Source organism: Carassius carassius, chromosome 1 (genome assembly GCF_963082965.1).
Source record: "Carassius carassius chromosome 1, fCarCar2.1, whole genome shotgun sequence".
Classification (NCBI taxonomy): Eukaryota; Metazoa; Chordata; class Actinopteri; order Cypriniformes; family Cyprinidae; genus Carassius; species Carassius carassius.
Genome location: NC_081755.1, coordinates 50,524,060 through 50,544,647, shown reverse-complemented (window position 1 = coordinate 50,544,647; position 20,588 = coordinate 50,524,060). Strand labels below are relative to the sequence as shown.

General features: G+C 37.7%; 3 protein-coding genes across 3 annotated transcripts in view; all 3 read right to left on the bottom strand.

The window, feature by feature from the left end:
• LOC132159410 (zinc finger protein 501-like) overlaps positions 1–20,588 on the bottom strand; it is a 531,393-nt gene that overhangs the window by 254,034 nt on the left and 256,771 nt on the right. The gene's annotated exons all lie outside the window — the stretch shown is intronic.
• Positions 1–20,588, bottom strand: part of LOC132157170 (zinc finger protein 883-like) — a 499,035-nt gene that overhangs the window by 300,817 nt on the left and 177,630 nt on the right. The window lies entirely within an intron of this gene.
• Positions 10,504–20,588, bottom strand: part of LOC132131592 (zinc finger protein 420-like) — a 74,225-nt gene continuing 64,140 nt past the window's right edge. Inside the window, exons 3-4 of the mRNA XM_059543687.1 lie at positions 12,520–12,688; positions 10,504–11,571 (exon numbers count right to left, since the gene is read on the bottom strand). Of these exons, the coding sequence (XP_059399670.1) occupies positions 10,511–11,571; positions 12,520–12,688 (1,230 nt within the window). The 3' untranslated portion in view covers positions 10,504–10,510. The remainder of the gene's footprint in view (positions 11,572–12,519; positions 12,689–20,588) is intronic.

The window sequence follows — 20,588 nt, the reverse complement described above, 5'->3', positions numbered from 1 at the left end:
GAAAAAATATCTTCCAAAAGGTGTAATGAATGTTGTCAGTTTAGCACAGTCCACATCCAGAGGAAGCTGCCAGAAGCCACTAGCTGCATCAAGAAGACTTTGGCGTGTGCTAGCCTAGGAAGGATGTCATCAATTGTTGGTAGCACAAATTTCTCTCTTTTTACAGCTTTATTTTATTGTTTCAGATCGACACAAATTCTTATTTGCCCTGTCTTCTTTGGAACGGCCACCATAGGGGCGCACCACTCTGTAGGCTCAGTGATCTCCTCAATAACACCACATTGTACCATTCTCTTTAGCTCCGCCTTGACTTTTGGAAGCAAGGGCACGGACACCCGTCTTGTAGTGTGCACACTGTATGGTACAGCATCCTCCCTCAGGCAGATTTGAATGGGTTTTGTTTTCACTAGTCCCAGTTCAGAAAAATAAATGGGTTGGAGCTCTTCTAGCCTCTTAACTAAACCCATTTCACTTGCTGCATCACGACCAAGGAGGTTGTTTACATAGGGGCCAGTCACCACAAATGCTTCAAAAATATACTGCTCATCTTTAGAGGTAGTCTTCACTCTAAACTGACCTTTGCATTGCAATGTACCTCCTGGGCTCTCAAGTTTCACATTGACTTTGTTAAGTTTTGGCTTGTACTTCAAAACTGAGAAGCTTTTCTCAGAAATGACGCCTATGTCAGCGCCTGTGTCAATTTTAAAATCTATGTCTGTGCCCTGAATTGGGAGTGTGACAATCCAAGCTCCACTTTTGTCATCAATGTGAGTTAACTCACCCAGGAAATGTGTTACACTGCTGCCCTCTTGTGGTTTGCTGACATCATGGACTTCTCGGGTTCTACAAACTGCAGCGAAATGACCCTTTTTCCTGCATTTCCGACACTCAGCACCTTTTGCTGGACAAATTTCCCCTTTCCCATGATTTCTGCCACATCTTTTACATCTCCAGTCAGAAACATGCTCAGTCTGGTTCCAATTCGATCCACGGTGCTGTCTACCTCTTTCACTTTGGTGGAATTTTTTTCTGGCACCGGCCACCTCGCTGATTTGAGCACTGACACTGGCATTCTGTTCATTAATGTGTCCACGGACCTGTTCAGACTGCCTCACAAGCTCTGTGGCATTTCTGAGTGTTAATTCGGGTATTAATTGGAGCTTCTCTGACAGCTTTCTGTCCTGAATCCCGATTACGAGCCTGTCGCGAATATTCTCCTCTTTAGCAGCACCAAAGTCACATGTGTTTGCTAGCTCGTGGAGGCTACGAATATATTCTTCGGCCATTTCACCTGGCTTTTGAGCCCTCGTGTGAAAACGTGCACGCTCGTGAATAACATTAACTTTTGGTACAAAGTAGTCATCTAGCTTTCTGATCACAGTTTCATAGTCCTCTCGTTCTTCTTCCCCGAATGTAAATGTCTGATATACTTGTTCAGCTTCTTTTCCCAGAGAATAAAGCAGTGTACAGACCTGTACTTCAGCCTCTTCTTTGTCAAGTTTAGTGGCTATCCTTTAGCGGCGAAATCTCTGACGCCATTCTGGCCATCGTTCGGGGTGACCGAAATCAAAACTGTCCGGGGGCTGAAACTTTGCCATGGTGTTAACAGTGCCCCACTTCTGACACCATGTGATGTTTCAATAAAGCAACTTAGTTTCCTCAAAGTCTGAGCTTTATTAACATCGAACTTTTGACTGTACATGCAAGCACAATGTGACTAGTCTAAGGAACTGGTAGGCTCAAGTTCCTCTTAGTGTCTTCAACTCCACTCTTAGAAAACACTAGGTCGCCACCTAATGGATTAAAGACACATTACCTATAACAACATTAAACTGTTTTATATCACAGTCTCTGGAAGTAGCACAATACCAACATAAATGAGACAAATCTTCAGCTTGGAGACCACAAAAGGAGCAATTTACATCAAAGTCCTCAGAAATAAACCTTTGTAAAAACATTTTGTGGGATAGCACTGATGTATCATTTTATAAGACACTTCTTTGATCTACAAAAATAATTTTTGAGGCAATACCCAGGCCCTAGCCCAGTTAATTTTACCTACATGTCTGTTCCAATAGAATATGGCATTTGGACGAGAGACAACTTCATTCCGGAACAGAGCACGAATACTCTATTATTTGATTTGGTAGTTAGGGATAATTCACCGACATATGTATCAAATACATTGAGATATGGCAAAATCTGAGAGACCTTGTCGTTAAAACCCTTTATAAACAAAATAATCCCAGAAGGGATAGCTCCAAAAACAATACCATATTCTCTTGCTGTAATTGGGATTTTATAATGTGACAAAAACTCCTCATTAAATAACTGACTCACCAAAATAATATTATTTTTGTTTTATCCAATTTCTTTTAAATGTATAATTAAGAGAAGAAAATCTGATAAAATTAAGTCCACCATTTTCATAAGAATTCATAACTACAGATTTTCTGATATAGTGTTTCTTATTTTTCCATAAGAAATGAAGTTTTGGAAGTCTGAGCATTGACATAAAGCGATGTAGCAGAATAGGCTAAACGTGAAACACCCTCTGCTTTAGAAAAAAAAGTTCTACCCTTGAGAGACAAATCTCTGCGTAACCACAGATTTAGTTTCTTTTTGGTTTTTTCCATAAATGGAGAAAAGTTATCAACACATATATTCTTCATATCCTAAGAAACGACTACCTAAGTAACTAACTTTCTATCACTGGGATGCGGTCTATGTTTTTTGATTGAAAATAATTCACATTTGTGGATATTTAAGTGTAAACCTGATGCCCCAGAGAATAAACTAATAATATTAATAGCTAAAGAAACCTGAAGAGAGTTGTGTAAAAAAAGGTGTAGTATCATCTGCGAGTTGACTCAGTATAATCTCTCTATCTGCAATATTAATGCCATGTACAGCACTTGCTCTAAGATAAACAGAAAGTAGTTGACCAGCTAATTAAAATAAATACAGGCAGCCTTGTCTAATTCCATGTAGAATGGAAAGTAGCTAAACCACGCCTGTAAAGTTGCTAAACGTCACTAGATGACGTCATACGCTAAGCATGTATCGTAATAGGCTTGTTTGAGATATTAGGCTTGTTCGGCTTCATGAAGCTCTGCGCAAACCGATCGTCGGCTGACTTGAAGCAGTGCATGCCGGTTAGAAATTTTGTCCGACTTGATACAGCGCTGACGCCACGTGACTGTGACGTGTGCCATCAAAGTACCGCGAGAGTGATTCGAGAGTAGCCGGAGAACTCAGCCAGCGCAGCTTCTGAAGAGCGGCTGCACAGGTTCTGATGACGACACAACTGATCCACGATTGGCTGGATTCACTGATGACACCGATGACGTGCGTTTCAAGTTAATTGCGAGTCGACTTCAGTTTCAGAAATTCTCAATATGGACTTTTAAAACAGTTCAATACGTTTTTATGTCGTCTTCATCTTATAAATCATATTTATTAAATATTGTTTTACTGTATTTACTTTATTGTCAATATCAAGTTTGTGTATGTTTATTTTGCATGACTTTCTTTTTTATACAGACCTTTTACAGTATTCAGCAGCATAACCTATTCGAATGAGCATTTTTAATAACTAAAATGTTCATCTTAAAAACATACAATCTAATGTGGTCATAAATGTATGCTCCTATACAAATGATACATAATACATTATGTTCCTCCATTTGTTTGGTTTCTTCATATTGTCTAGTTTATTTTGCTGTGTTTATACTTCACCTGCATGTGGTTAGCAAACTGCTAACAACTTGCTGTAACTTCAACTTAACAACTTGACAACATTCTGTTCACTTTCAAATAGTTGGTCTAAATCACAATATAAATCCAACAGAATTGTGCTTTTCTGTATATGAAAATCAGTGGTGTTATGTTTAAAATGTTAAAAAGAGCTCAGCAGGAGGGTACTGTAAATCTTGTTTCTGAAACCTTCTTAAAAAACACATACCCACCAGGGAATTTTTTTATAGGTTACTTTTATCATTTTGTATTAGCAGAAACACCCATGTCATACTGCTAAAGTATATATCCAATATGTTATCTTGTTTTGGAAGACACCCTTCCAAAACACCACTTATACACACATCTTAAACGCGATCAAGCAAACGCCACGTGATCTGCCATGACTGACGTAATTGCAGCAAACTACGGGAGCCACAACGTGTCCAGCTTCATATCTCCGTTTGCAGCTTCTCCCCACCTGCACGCGGCTACTCTCGCCGATCGGTTGCATCAAGCTGCAGCCGATGTCGAACACACCTAGTGACTCGCTGCCACCTTCTGGCAGTTTTAATTTCACATTTAAGGCACCTTTTCATTTTTTTTTATAATTTCAATGTTTTATTAATTTGTAACTACATGTTAAAGTATTCCATGTCCCACAGAGCTGCATTAAACAGTGTGTAAAAACACACTTATATCTGCAGACGATAGTCTGTTTGTGGCTGGAGCCTTCACCGGCTACATGCGCCAATCCTCATGTGTGTGTGTGTGTGTGTGTGTGTGTGTTTGTGTGTGAAATGTGGTGCTGAAGTGAAATAGCTGGGCAGTTTGATAGCTGAATTATTATAGGCCAGGGCGGGCTAAATAAATTCATAAAAGCGGACCCGCGGGTTGGAAAAATCACTACTATGGTCTATAAGGATTGTTTTGTTTTCTTTCTAACAATAAGCATTTGTTAACAGGTCTAGGCACTATGTACTTAACTATATTATTTCAATATATTTATTATATATGCTAGCTATATTCTAACTAGGGCTGAGATGATTATAATCGTGATTAATCGCATCCAAAATAAAAGTTTACATTTAAATAATAAATGTGTGTGTACTCTCTCTGTGTATAATTATTATATATATATAAATACACACACATGCTTGTATGTGAGTGCAAAGATTTTGCAAACACAAGTTACAAATAGGGGCTAAGCCCCCCCTGTCTTCCAATCCTAGTGACGTCCCTGGTTCAAGCTTGACCACATTGTGTATCAACAATAGTGAAGTCTGCTGAAGAAAAGAAAACGGTAAGAATTTATTTATTTATGTGTAAAATGTTGTCAGTTTCTTAAACTCTATATGTACTAATTCTATGTCCCATCTTAAATTTTTTATAGATATGGCAAGTACTTCAAATGCCAACCTTAACCAGTCGGGAACCGGCTATGTTCACATCACACTTTACGACATGGGGTGAAACGACAATACTTTGAAGGAGTCTTGCAACAACACCACAAAGTGTGTAAACTTATGGTGTTCAAGCTGGAGCTCCATTCTAAGTTAAAACTGAAATGCTGTTACATGTTTCAATTTCTAGTCGGCAAGCAAAATCTTCCAAAACAATGCATCAAAACCAAAATTTGTTTTTCTAAGGTCTTTTTTTTGTCATGTTTTAGATGCCCTATCCAACTTAATAATGTGGTCGTCCAGCCATCAAGAAGAGAAGGTGAAATGGACATAATGTTCACACACCAGTCCAAATGTTGTTGCTTGAGTGCAGTAGATTACCCCTACAACCCCACCATAATGGCAACAGTTCAAGACCAAACAATAAGCCAGATTCCTGAAATGCACATGTCATACCAGAGAGTAAGTACTGGTGGTGGGGAGAGGGGAAAAAAATTAAAACATTAGTTTTATCAATCATTCAAGCTATACTAAACACGTCAAGAAAATGCTGGTAGCTTGGTTAACAAAAAATGCAGGTTTACTATGCTCTTTACACCTCTGGTCATTCAACAGATCCAGGAACTGAATTCATAATCATCATCAGATACTAGTAACTGTATTAGACCGTTGACCCAATATCTTGTAAAGTTGTAGTATGTTAGCTGAAGGAGCACCATATAGTATAAGTATACTTAGTTACTAGAATCAGCGCCGGCGCTGTGGTGGGGCATTCGAGGGCCGTGCCCCCCCTAGCGGTCATTGATGCCCCTCCTACAGGCCATGGCGTGGCCCCCCAAAAAATATCCCTTTTAGTTATCATTTTAATATTAAATGTTCAAACTGTTACTTAAATTAAATAAAATAAAAATAATGGGGAAAATGCATAATTTTGGTTGTTCATGGCACGTTAATAGGCTTCGTCATGGTGAATGCTTATTGGTCGCCGAGTAAAGTTGTTACATTTGATTTGCAGCGGGCGCGCAAAATCCATTTCAAGTTGAAGAAGAGTTTGTCCGTCTATATTATAGACATTTGTTAGCAGCTAATTGTAAAAAATTCTAAAAAAAAATAAATGGATTTACGAAAATGGTTTAGACCTCCGCAGCCTCGTCAATCAGCAGACTTAGATACTACTTAGATACGGCCACGACCACCAGTACCACGGTCTATGAGAGCCGAGCTGGCCCTTCTTCTGCGAATGCTAGCTCCGGACAACCGCCAAAAGATTTAACTAGCGCAGCCATAGGGCAACAATCTTCAAGCCCTTCAAGTCAGCGGACAGCGGTTGATGATATCGGGACTGACAGGCCTGTCCAAATTGTGTTGAAACAGTATCCTGTAACCGTTTACAGTGGCAAGGGGCGATCATTCGTTGATAAATGGTTTCACAACAGAGAGTGGTTGGAGTACAGTGTCAAGGCAGACGCAGCATTTTGTTTTTGCTGTCGGATGTTCAGCTTTACTAGAAAATCTGAAACATTGGATGCCTTCGCGAGTGTGGGCTATCGTAACTGGAAACACGCTATGGCCAAAGACCGTGGATTTCATAAACATGAAACTTCGAGGGACCACCTGTCTTGCTATGCAATGTGGAAGGAGAGGGAGATGCGTCGCAATACGGGGAATGAGGTATCAACGCTTGTCAATGCAGATCAACTCAGGAAAAACCGGTATTATGTGTCCTAGCTAATAGATGTGGTTGGGTTCTTGGTTGAAAACCAGTTGCCACTACGGGGGAAGATTGAAGCTTTTGATGACATGTTGGAGGGGGGGTCTGGACTTTTCCTTTCCATGCTTTATTACACTATCCAAAAGGATCCTGAATTGGCTAATGTGGTGAAGACAATCCCTCGCAATGCCACTTACACCTGTCATGATATGCAAAATGAACTTATAAGAACACTCAGTAATGTGGTGACAGAGGCTATAGCGGAGGAAGTTGGTGAGTCCTATTACACTTTGAAAGTTGATGGGACGCGTGACCCCACAGGATGTGAAAATATATCGATTGTGCTTCGATTTGTGAATGAGTCTTACGAAGTTACAGAGCGTCTGCTGTGCATCGCTACGGCTCAGAAAGGTGATGCACAGACATTAACTGACACCATTCTGACTGAGCTTAACAAGGTTGGCTTGGATAGCTCAAAAATTCTGAGTCAGGTATATGATGGAGCTGCACTTATGTCGGGGAAATGTGGTGGTGTTCAGAAAATTCTACAGGACAGACTTGGACGTGAGATACCATATGTGCACTGCCTTAACCATCAGTTGCATTTGGTTGTTGTTCATGCCATGTCTGCGGAGACCGCACTTTTAGAGTTTTTCGAGGTGTGCGATTCCCTGTACAAGTTCTGTAGAAAGCCAACTGTTGCTATGCATTATAAAGGTGCGCATCTTAAACGTCTACTGGAGCAGAGATGGACAGGGCATCTTGCCACTGTATCAGTCATTCTTAAGTCATTTAATGACAAAATCAATTCTGACCGATGCTGACACTGTGCTGAACTATGGCTCAGAAACAAGAATGGAAGCTACAGGTCTGCTGCGTGAGATATCTGAGCCAAGTTTCATGTTCCTTGCCAACTTAACCCACAGAGTCCTTTCTCTATTGGACCCACCGAACAAGCTTCTCCAGAGAGAGGACACTGACTTGTTGACAGGTTTAAGTGTTGTGGCGAGTGCAACAGCATGTGTTTAAAAAACTCCGTTGTGATGAAGAGTTTAAGCAGATGCTGGATACTGCCATGCACTCCAGCGAGTCACTGAGTCCCGGGCCAAAACGGAGACGCATAGAGAGCACACGGATGGATGGTAACATCGTTACAGGGCCTACAGGAGGACACAGAGGTGATGATGACGTGGAAACTGAACTTCGGAGATTGTACTACAACACTATTGATTCGGAGGTTGGGGAACTGGAGCGTAGATTCAGGGAGCGCAACTCACAACTGGCCAGTGCACTTGCAGCACTAAATCCAGAGGCCGATAACTTTCTTGATGTGAAAGCTGTGAAGCATATTCTCGACCTGTCACAATCGATTATTGTTGACGCTGAGTTTGAAGTTGCTAAAGAGTTTTTAATGTCACAAAAGCAAGCAATGCAGGGAGACTGGACCATACAGCACATCATCTCAACGTACCACAACCATCTGATTGCCATGCCCAGTGTGCTGACTGCTTTGAAACATGCATTGTTATTTGGTGCATCCACAGCAATGTGTGAGAATTCATTCTCCACTCTGAAAAATGTTTTTTCGGAGCACAGACGCACAATGCTACACGAGAGAAAGGCCAGGTTAGTGCAGCTTGCATTCGAGAAAGACTTGACACGCAAATGCACAAGCGAATGGAAGGACACGGTACTTAGACGGTTCAGTAGCAACACTCGTCGCCTGCAACTCTTCTGAACTGGTTTGTTCAATTCACTTACTGAAGCCAGCCCTGGCTTTCATAAGGCCTACTAAGCAGGTAAATTGTTGACGAATGTATGTGGGTTCTAACTGCATTTGTGTTTTATACTTGGCTGTCTGTAAAGATATGTGGGCTTATGTCATTTCTGCTTAGTGCGTGCATAAACTGCTGGGAGGTGTGTAACCCAGGTTAAAAACAGGTATTAGCATAAATAGCAGAATATACATTTATTTTTGTTCTTTATTTATTTTGTTTAGAAAATGAGTCCTTTAGAGTATTTAAAGTCCTTGAAACTCTAAGAAAAAATGGTGTTTAAAGACATTATTTTATTTGTGGAAGCACACTTTGTATTTTCTGTATTTATTTTTTTTTCCATTTACTGTATTTTATTTTATCTTTATCTATTTCTCAAGTTCTACAAAACTTGCATTCTACGCAAATCAAAAAATATAAAATCAGTTAAACCTTACACCTTGTGTGAGTGGCTCGTTATTGTTGTGACATCCTTATTCTCTGCAGGCGAATTTTAGTCTTCTGATTTAACTGGTCCATATGCAGACATTTGTGTGATGATGTCCAACGCGTTTTATGAAGAAAAAAGCCTTAAGTTTTCAGAAACATCTATACGAAAAAACTTGCCGGTTTTTCAAAGCTTCAAACTGATCAATTCAGTATTTTATTTTTGTCGTAGTAATTTGTTAATTATTTAAGTATAAAAAATATATAGCTATTTAATGTAGGCCTATTTTATGTTTTTTATTTAGCCTATATTATATTTATATTATTATTTTCTGTCCTGTTCTGATGTTTAGGCTATCTGTTCTGGGCCGGGTTTCCCGATAACGATGTAGCCTAGCCTATCTTAGCTCTTAAAAGCGCTCTCTACGTACGAGGTTATGAACGTTAGCCGCGTTTCCTAAAAATGTGCTACTGAACTCGTAGAACGCGAGAACAGGCTACTACGTGCTACTTGAGTCGCTGTCCATTCGCAAAGTGCTGAACTAGGCTATACTAACCTTATATGGAATCGTATTCTGAACGTTTAACCTAACAATCGTCATCTATTGTGTATTAGGAATCAAGACAGGTAAAATTAAAAACAAAATTATATAATGACATTCCATATAGATAGATCGTTGGAACTAACATTCTAGGTTCTAACATTCTAATTTACTTTGGGTATTTATTTTTTTTATATAGGAATTTTAGTCAAATTGAACAGGTATTTTAATTTAAATGCTTCATGCAAAATAACTTTATTTTTAATTTTTAGATGGGATCACTCTCACACATTCACTCTGAGGTCGGTTGAATCTGCACTGACTGAGTAGCTCACACTGCTTCTGAAATGGGCCCATTTAATACATTTAGATCCTTTTTTACAAGAGAAGCAAAACAGATCAATTACAAATCAACATGACAGTATATCCTGCATCTACAAACCCGATTTAAAAAGAGTTGGGACACTGTACAAATTGTGAGTAAATAAGGAATGAAGAATTTACAAATCTCATAAACTTATATTTGATTCACAATAGAATATAGATAACATCTAATGTTGAAAGTGAGAGATTTTGAAATGTCATGCCAACTATTGGCTCATTTTGGATTTCATGAGAGCAACACATTCCCAAAAAGTTGGTACAGGTAGCAATAAGAGGCAGGAGAAGTTAAATGTACATATAATGAACGGCTGGATGACCAATTTGCAACTTAGGTCAATTGGCATCATGATTGTGTATAAAAAGAGCCTCTCAGAGTGGCAGTGTCTCTCAGAAGTCAAGATGGGCAGAGGATCACCAATTCCCCCAATGCTGCGGCGTAAAATAGTGGAGCAATATCAGAAAGGAGTTTCTCTTCGCGTACTCTGCGAATAGGGAGTGGCGGTACTGGGAGGCAGCATCAAATCTGGAGATGACCTACTTACTGTGAATGTTTTTTGTATGACTGTGTAGAGAAGATGCATTACTGAAACACTTCCCACATTCAGTGCAGTGATACGGTTTCTCTCCAGTGTGAATCCTCTCATGTGTTTTCACAACTCCTGACTGACTGAATCTCTGTTCACAGTATGAACACTTGTAAGGTTTCTCTCCAGTGTGGGTTCTCTCATGTGTTTTCAGACTTGATGAATAACTGAAGCTCTGGTCACAGTGTGAACACTTGTAAGGTTTCTCTCCAGTGTGGATCCTCTCATGCAGTTTTAAACTGCTCGCTGAAGTAAAAGTCTTTTCACACTCAAAGCACATGTACTCTCTCACACCAGTATGTATTTTCTGATGCCCTTTCAAATGTTGTAGACGTGAAAAACTCTTTCCACACAAATGACATGAATGTGGTTTCTCTTTTGTATGAACTCTCAGGTGCTGCTTCAGGTGTGAAGCCCTCAAAAACATTTTGTCACATTGATCACATGCGTACAGTTTCTCTCTAGTGTGAACATTTGTGTGTGCATTAAGATGTGATAATTGTGAGAAACGCTTTCCGCACTGATCACAATTAAACGGATTCTCTCCAGTGTGAACATTTGTGTGTGCATTAAGATGTGATAATTGTGAGAAACGCTTTCCGCACTGATCACAATTAAACGGATTCTCTCCAGTGTGAACATTTGTGTGTGCATTAAGATGTGATAATTGTGAGAAACACTTCCCGCACTGATCACAAGTGAATGGTTTTTCTCCAGTGTGAACTCTCATGTGTGCTGTAAGTAGTCCTTTTCGTGTGAAACTCTTCCCGCACTGATCACAATTAAACGGTTTCTCTCCAGTGTGAACTCTCATGTGTGCTCTAAGGTGTTCTTTTCGTGTGTAATTCTTCCCGCACTGATCACAAGTGTGCAGTTTCATGTGAACATCAAGACCATTTTTTCTTGACAATTTGTTTCTTTGAGAGCAACTTGAAGGGTTTTCTCCAGTTTTAATATGATTTTTCTCAACTAAACACAGTTCTTCATTCTCCTCATTTTCTTCAATATACTCTGAAATAAAATAAAAAAAATTAGATTTTTAGTAACTCATTACACACACACACACACACACACACACACACACACACACACACACACACACACACACACACACACACACACACACACACACAGAACTGTGAAAGGACATACAAATGAACAATGATAAAATAGCAGAGATAGGGCTGGACAATATGACCTAAAATCAAAACCTCAAATAATTGAACACTTCACCTTGATTATGATTATTGAATTATTATTTGATTTATTTGATCATTTTACATAATTTTTTGCCCTCATAGTTTATTTAAAAAAAGTATGTATACTATATTCATTAATGTGTAATATGTTATTTTTTAAACAAATGATGAGCTCTAAAAGACTTTCAGAATTTTTACAACCCTTTTTTAGACCATTTACAAATGTGAAATCATAAAATTAAAATGTTAAGGTTACCACTGCGTCTTTCTGGGAAAATAATGCGGTGATTAATATATTGTTTATTTAAATTAATTATTAAATCTTCAATGTATGGTCTTTATAAAAGAACTGCATTATTGCTTATTTAATTCTAAGAAATAAGTTCTTGTTAAAACAAATCAAAATTTAAAAAAAAAATGTATTTATATCGAATACTGGCGAAAGTCCAATATTGCGCATCCCTAGAGTAAATACTCCCATGTTGTGATAACGCTGTATAAGTATTTTATCTAACAGTAAAAGTCTGTTTCCACTGTGAAATGTACCAAATAATAATTGATAATAACCACAGTCCTGTAGCGACTTAAAATTTGTCTTCTACTAACATAAAAACAAACTCAGTCTCACATGCTAACAGTTTTATGACCACCCCCCCAAAAAAAGCAGAAATAAAGTCAAAGAATATAACTGTATTGGTGTCTATTCAGTCACATTTCTAGTAGAAATGGTTAAAAAGATGAATTAAGAATAAACACCAACCTCCTTGTTCCTCGTGTTTTATTTTCCGGGTTTCTGGTTCACTTGTGTTCTCTTGACTCTCCTCTTTAACAAACTCCATCTTCACAGCAGCAGATCTCAGTTCAGATGATTCTCCTCCAGATATTCCTGCTTGATTCAAAACGTAGCCAAGACTGTGAGGACGAGAATATTACAGGTGTTTACTGACCTGACTCAAAAACATTTCAAACAATATATATTGAAATAGCATTGCAACAAAACAGACAGCCCGGTGAAACTAATTTTTTTTAATGTTAATTTAGGTTTAATGTTGTTTGTCAAACAAACGTAAGTGTTTAGCGCCACCCGCTGGACTGGAGAGTGAAGGAAATAATACGAGGGATTTAGAGCATCACAGTCCCGGCCACAGCCCGAGAGAGCTTTGGTGCCGGAAGTAAATTTCCCATTCATTTCTCCCATTGACTTTCGGAAAAATACGTATCAAAAGAGTTTTAGAGCATGTCTGAGGATAACCAGCTACGGCTGAACTCATAAGCATATAACATATCATTTTGAGTGAAAAAATTAAGAGAAAATCCAAAAAAGTCAAAGGTACAAGACTGTGTACATATTTTCATTTCGAGCGCAGGAACTACTCATCCCATAAACCACGCGCCTCATTGAATTCGACTGAAGCCACAACCGCGAACGAGCCTTTTGAGCGACTTCCAAACATTCTTTTACTGTCTATGCTTCCAAATCTGATGACGGCCGATCGCGCGAACTTTTTCCTCCAGTGAATTTTATTTTATATAGTGAATGTGCAGTAATAGCAATTCTTTCAGTATTAATCGTGTAAATAAATAGTGTTTTATATAGTTATTGTGTATTGATTTTTATATTTATCATCGTGTTATTTATATTGTGTGCGTGTGTGAAAGTGGTTAACATGGTGAAGTGCTTTGTACCTGACTGCAATCACCGCTCAGTCGTCAACACATGTCGTTGCCATTACACAAATGTTCAGTAAATGCACAAAAAGGTATGCCTAGGCTAAATATTGTTTTGACGGTGGCATTATAAAATGCTTGATATGACTCGTACCATATGAAGGCTACATTAGCCTTGCTAAAGTGGACGATAATGCTAACTAACGTTACCAACCTCCCTGCAAAACTCTCATGGCAGCCAAGGAGATCATGATTGCACTGATAAGTCTACCGTGCAAAAACGCAACACAGGATTTTTTTTATTTTATTTTTTTATTAATGATCTTCGGTCTTCACGGACCTTCGCGGGGTTTAACCAGACAGTTACACGAGCTCCACCAATCAGATGCATCACTGTAGGATTGTGGGATTGTTCAGGATTGTGGGTAATGAAGTAAAAAAAATAAAAAATAAAAAATAAAACTTAGCCAAGACATCGCGAATAAAAGGCATTTATATCAAAACAAGGTTAGTGCCCCATGATCCATTTGCGTTTATATGAGCATATACTATCGTTTAGTACAACCGTAGCTGGTTTTTAGTCTACCATGTATGGTTACGTTTTTATGGCTTTATACCCCAAATGTCAATGCAGAAATTGCATTGAATTTTTACTTATTTTGTCATGAGAAATCGAGTCCGCTTAGGACCCCGAGTGATCCCATTGGCTAAACGAACATTTAATGAGTATTATTTTTTAGCGCCTGATTACAATTCCTGCTAAATCGCGTTTTTATTTATGTCGTTTGAACTTTGCTATAATGACCATTTATGTACTTTAAATTACATGTTTCAAAGGCTAGTATATAGCCGACGCGCTATAGGTTGTGAAATCAAACATTTCTCTTTTTTTTTTTGTTACTCGCGTATCAGCATAGCATACAGCTACTCGATGTGTGTGTGTGTGTGTGTGTGTAAATTTATATTGTTAATCTAAATGATATAATATCGCAATTGCTTGTGCAGAACCGTGTTATTGTTGTATTATATACAGATATATTATTTTATGTAAAACGAATGTTATATTAATTTTACATGAAGTATGTCAGTATGCCTATTATATTTATACAAATACGTATAGTAGGGCTGCAACTAACGATTATTTTGATAATCGATTAATCTGTCGATTATTTTTACGATTAATTGGTTTATGTACTTATATTTTAGTTTTTTCCATTTTTTCCCCAAGTAAATTATTAATAAATGGTCTTTATCATAGATACATTTAAGAGATTTTAACCATTTTGCACTGTCATATCCTCATCAAAAATATACCTGGAGTTGTTTTATTGTGTTAGTAATCCTTTGTCGAACTCTTCTGCAATCAGAACACTGACCCAAACTCTAGCAAATTTCACAAGGAGATTTCAAATAATGTTTTCACCATGGCAGTCCTTAGAGCTCCTAAAGTAGTTTAACATCCTGAACAAAGCTTATTAAGGAATCTTTCAGAACATATTTTCACGAAGAATAAGGATAAAACAGAATAAAATTGCAGTGCATTGTATTTTATTATTTACTGGGAAAAAGCTTTATAGCTTATGCTGTGAAATTGTAAACAATCCTTCAAAAAAAGTGCCAATGGCATGAAACCTGAATGGAACTCACAATTTAAAGTAAAATCCATCAGAAGGTTGTGCAGAAAAAAAAATAGGACACACACAAAAAACCTGTTGTGTGAAAAAGAGCAGTGAATACTTAGAAAAAAAGTGCATTTCAAATATCTTTAAACATTTACCTCTCTCGTTCAGTCATAATTAGGCTGCACGACTGAATTTTGAACTGGTAAACAACAAACTGATCACAGAACATGTTTGTAAAGCTTTAAATGTTAACTGTTAAAAAGCAATGTTATCAGCTTTTATGACTAAACATTTGGAAACAACATTGTACTGGAGAATCTGCACAAATGAAAGTCTTAGGGGCCGTTCACAAATCGCGCCTAAAACGCGTGGAAAACGCTAGATGTACCGCTTTCTCCTTCTTTCCAAAGCACTCGGGCAGAAGCACCCCTGAGGCGTCTGCCTTTGCTAAGCAACCATGACGTGCTCTCTCCTTGAAGACGCGGAAATTTCAGCAAAGGATAAATGGATTTGCAGCTCAAAAAATGTGCTACTAAAATCTGCTACTAAATTTATTTCAAAATGGAAATCCATATACAACTATGATCAGCTGTTCCTTTCATCTTGACTGAGCTTTTAACGTTGTTACGGGAAAGGATGAAGCTGATTGGTTAGTTCTTGTCACATGACCCGCGGTGCGGTTGCGGCATTCGGAAAAGTTTAAATGTTTTTAACTCGATGCGGTGCGGTGTTGGAAATAACGAACTTGAGCGCGCAAAAGACGCGATATGTGAACATCCCCTTAAACAGTGCAGTAGTGCAGAGTTTACAGGTTACTCTTCTTTTTTAAAGGCTCAATGTAAAGTACTCCCACATCACGCTGAATGCTGCAGAGACGCTGTTCAGGAAGCACGTGACATAAAACAAGGCCAGCTATTGGCTATTCGCTACTTCTCCTGCTGTACTGGCTGAGTAAAACCTCCGGTGGCTCATTACTGCCAGACTTTGGTCACCGCAGATTTGAAATATGCACGAAATGAGCCGCTTACGGCAAATAAAAGTTATTTAGCAACGAATCGATGACTAAATTAGTTGACAACTATTTTAATAATCGATTTTAATCGATTAAATCGATTCGTTGTTTCAGCTCTAAAGTATAGTAAGTGAATAATGGTTTTTTGTGCACTGAAAGTAACTAAAAATACAACTAGATAGTTTATATAGATTGCAAGTTATAATTATATAGCAATTATTGCTATTATAATATAATGAATCTACTGTTTTTTTTTGTGTTTTTTTTTTTTACATATAAATGTTCAAGCAATATGCTTGAACAAGCAACAAGCTACCGCAGCTCCGATTAGCCATACAACAAGTTATCGCGATAACAACTTTTGATCAGGCATTTAAAACAGCTACCGCCTTGGTCCTAAGCGGACTCGATTTCGCGGGGGGACTGGATTTCTCACCACACCGGCACCAGCTGTGGGCGGGACTGTGATGCTCTATTACTTTGTGCACTGTTTTTTCTTTTTCTTTTTAAAAGCCGATCTGTACACGCAAATTAAAAATGACTTAAAATTATAGACTCGTATTTGATAAGCATCAACAGTCTTCGTGGGTGAGGATTAGAGGAGAAAAACAAGCGATTTTATTAGTCAGATATTTCATTGAAAATCAGACAAGTTGCAGCATAAATTATGGAAATTAAGATAAGCCTAAATGAAAACACATGATAATGATAAAATAGGCTATTTTCTTCTTTTATATCCATCCTGTGGTAGACACGACCATAGACATATAAATAACTAGACGCCTCATTGGCCGCTCTGAGCCGTTGCTGCGATACGTCAACGGTCCGCCATGTTAGTGAGGGCAAGACTGCCTTAAAAATACATGGAAGTAAACGGGGAGCTATGTTTTTTTTCTGAATAAAAACACGATAACGTTCACATTTATCAACCGATTTCAGGTTTGTGATCTACGTGCAGTTAAAAAAAAACTTTGCCTCCAGTTATTTAGTTAGGTTTGGAAAATTATTAATTTTCGTAAGTTATTGTGAAAGCTCACATTTGTCTCTTTTTGATTTCGTTGATTATTTTCGGTTTACAATTCTAATTTTAATTTAGTATAACTGTGACATATGCATGTAATGTAATTTGAATGTACATTCAATTAAATGTAGTTGTTTTATTGATTTCTCTGTGTTCAATCCCAACATTTTTTTTTTCTTGTGTCTCAGGTCAGAACACAGCTCATTCCCTTTGAAATACTGGGGGGAAAATCGAAATAATACATCTTTAAACACGAATAATTTGCTATTACTGAGAAAATTGAATAAAACATGTACATACAAATAAAAAGTGTCACACTTGTAGTCTGCTTTTCATTTGATAGCACTCTATAGCCTACAGATGAACTCCACAACAAATAATAACACATGTAACTGATGAGGCTATGGATCCAGTGAAAATTAAAATATTATGCACTGATACAGTGCACAGTAAAAATACAGTAAAAGTGATATGTTATATTAAAAAGTATATGTAGTACAACTTGAAGTAAAATTAATAATATGAAAAGCGAGTACAATAACATACGTGATATAATAGATTTATAATAGCACAAATTATATGTATAATATGAATAATACCATAATAAATAACAGAACAACAATAGATTAATAATAGCAAGAAGAATATGTAATATCAAGGGTGGAATAAAACAGAATAGACAAAAATTAAATAAATTAATAGTTAATTATAGAGTAAAATAAATAATTGTGAAATGTAATTTTAAAATACTATTTGTGTAATAATTAATCAAATTAAGACACAACTAATGACGGAACACAAAAAATTGTTGACATGAGTTCCAAATTGTGTTTAATTAATGAGCTCCTTAAGTATAATATATACATGTACACACACACACACACACACACAAATATATATACATGTATAATAAAAAATCCTCTGAGAAATCCTCAAGAAACACGTTTTTTTTTCAGTTTTCAGTTCTGTCTTTCTCTGTGAATAGAGTGGTGTAGTTGTGAAGACAAAACCTGACAAATAAAGATTAATTCTTCACCGCTTCCCTCAAGATTTTCTATTTTATTCAATTAATGAGTCAAATAATGTAAAACTTGACGATGCTTGACATTTTGACATGCAGAAAACACACATTTTGAAACAGTGGTTTGTTTTGTTAATACATATGAATGTGTGTGTGTGAGTGTGTGAGGTTTACCTTGTACAACAAAATCTCAAAGTATAGTTAAAAATTATCACAGACCAGAATATGAGATGCTCCCTCTCAAAAAACTTAATATTAATCAAAATTAATAATCATTATAACAACATCACAATGAGTATCATGATATTGCAGCTGGACTCACTATGAGTTCCTGTGTTTTTCATTTCTAGGCTATTTACATCATATAGTTTTTGTGTAAAGACACACGCAGTACATGATCAGCATTAAACAGCCTGTACAAAGCTTTATAAATGCAGTCTATGGTATTGTGATCTACTGAGGAAACTGGTTATATTTAATTATTAATAACTAATAATTTCTTACATTTATATAGCGCTTTTCTGGGCACTCAAAGCACTTTACATAGAAGGATGAATCTCCTCAAACACCACCAGTGTGCACATCCACCTCCAAATATTTGACAAAAACTACTGAAGGAGAGGATCGAGTGGATGCCGGTTCCTCCAGCACTGTTGATGTCCAGTAATTGCGTACATTCCCTTTGGTCAGCGCTGTGTGGGACTAGGTTCCCCTTTCTGGGCTATCCCACGTGTTTATGTCCACAGAAAGTCTCTTTGTAGCATGTGTATTCTGTGCCAGCTATAGGCTCTCACTCGTGCTGGCCTCACGACAGGGTGGTATCACTCTCATGGGTGACTGGAAGACAGCCATGTGGCCATTCGTAACGAAAGGGAATGTCTGTTACATATGAAACCCTCGTTCCTTACGTCCCCTTGCCACATCGCTGTTCCGCTGAAACGACGGGTCACTGGCTCGGCTCCTCAGCGAAGACTTGAATGTGAGTTGCTCGTGCTCCTCCTTATATACCCGCTCTGCGGGCCGGAGCTCGCGATGCAAATTCCACAGACCAAGGAACTTTGTGTACCATTGGCTCGTTTTGTACCACTCGAAGGTGATTGGGCTCTCAGGCGAGATCCCCTACATAACGTCTCCGGGGAACGAGGGTTACATACGTAACCAAGACGATCCTCAGCTGGGATCATGCAGAGCCCTTTGAAGCACCTCAAAAACCCTTTGATACTTGATTTGGATTTCAACATTTTGGTTGTAGTTGAAGTTCAATATGCGGAAAAAAACTTAAATGTTTTCCCCAAAATACTTCATTTTTTTTTCACTGAAGAAAGAAACACATGGATATCTTGGATGGCATTTGGCTGAGTAGGGCTGTTCGATTCCACTATTTTTGGAATCGATTCCAATTCCTGGTCCTGGAATTTATGGTTCCAAGAATCGATTCCTCACTGTTCCCAGACAGCAAGCAGTGTCGGGCCAAAAATGCTTGCTATCTGGGTTGATTCTTTTCCAATTCTTGTTTTTTTGATTGAAGGAGCCTGATCTCACCATGATGACTGCAGGATATGACGTATGATGTATCCTTCCTATAATATGAAGCTTTGTTTGTAAAAATAAAAATGACGATAGGAAATTTTTGAATTTTGCCAGCCTTGCCCATGAAATTAGTCATAGCCTAGTTAAGCAGGGACATGCGTTCATCTCATGAATTAAATAATACATGAAGTGTCTAAAACAAATGTGCACAGTTCAGCTGAATTATGAAGTTTAGTCTGGTTACTTTGCACAATATAAACAAACTGTACACTGAACCAAAATAACCAGAACATTAATGACTGATAGAGCTCATGATTTATCTGTCAATGAGATGTGCTCTCAGCCACTGATCTATGCTCCTGACATGTTCTTTTATAATTATCATTGGCTGATAGAAATGTTTAAAAAAATAGTATTTTAGATGGTAAAGATTAAGACCCTCAATGACGTCATGATCTATTGTCATGCAGCGCTCAAAATTGTGGAAAAGCCAGTTCCACTGTAAAATAATTTAATTTAAAATAATATTTTATCTCACAACTGTTGTAATAATGGCTTTGGTGAATTGTGCTTCTGAAACTGAAGACTACATCCTAAAATTCTAATTATCTGTACAGACTTGTTTTCTTTCTGTTAATTTTTTTGTGAATTTAAATGTGTGCAGCCTTTAGGATGTAGCCTTCTGTTTGAGAGACTTCAATAGATATGTTTTGTTGAACTGAAAAAGACTCTGAATGAGAAGTCGATTCACCTTGATGGACGCCTTTGATTCAATTATTTTTGAAATCAATTCCCAGCCCTAGAGGTGAGTAAATTATCAGGAAACGTTCATATTGAGGTGAACTAATCCTTTAAGGAACACATTAAAAATTGTCCTTTGTCACCCAGATCTATAGTCTGTTAACCCACATTATTGTTCTTAGATCAAATATTGGAACAATGTATATGGAACAGA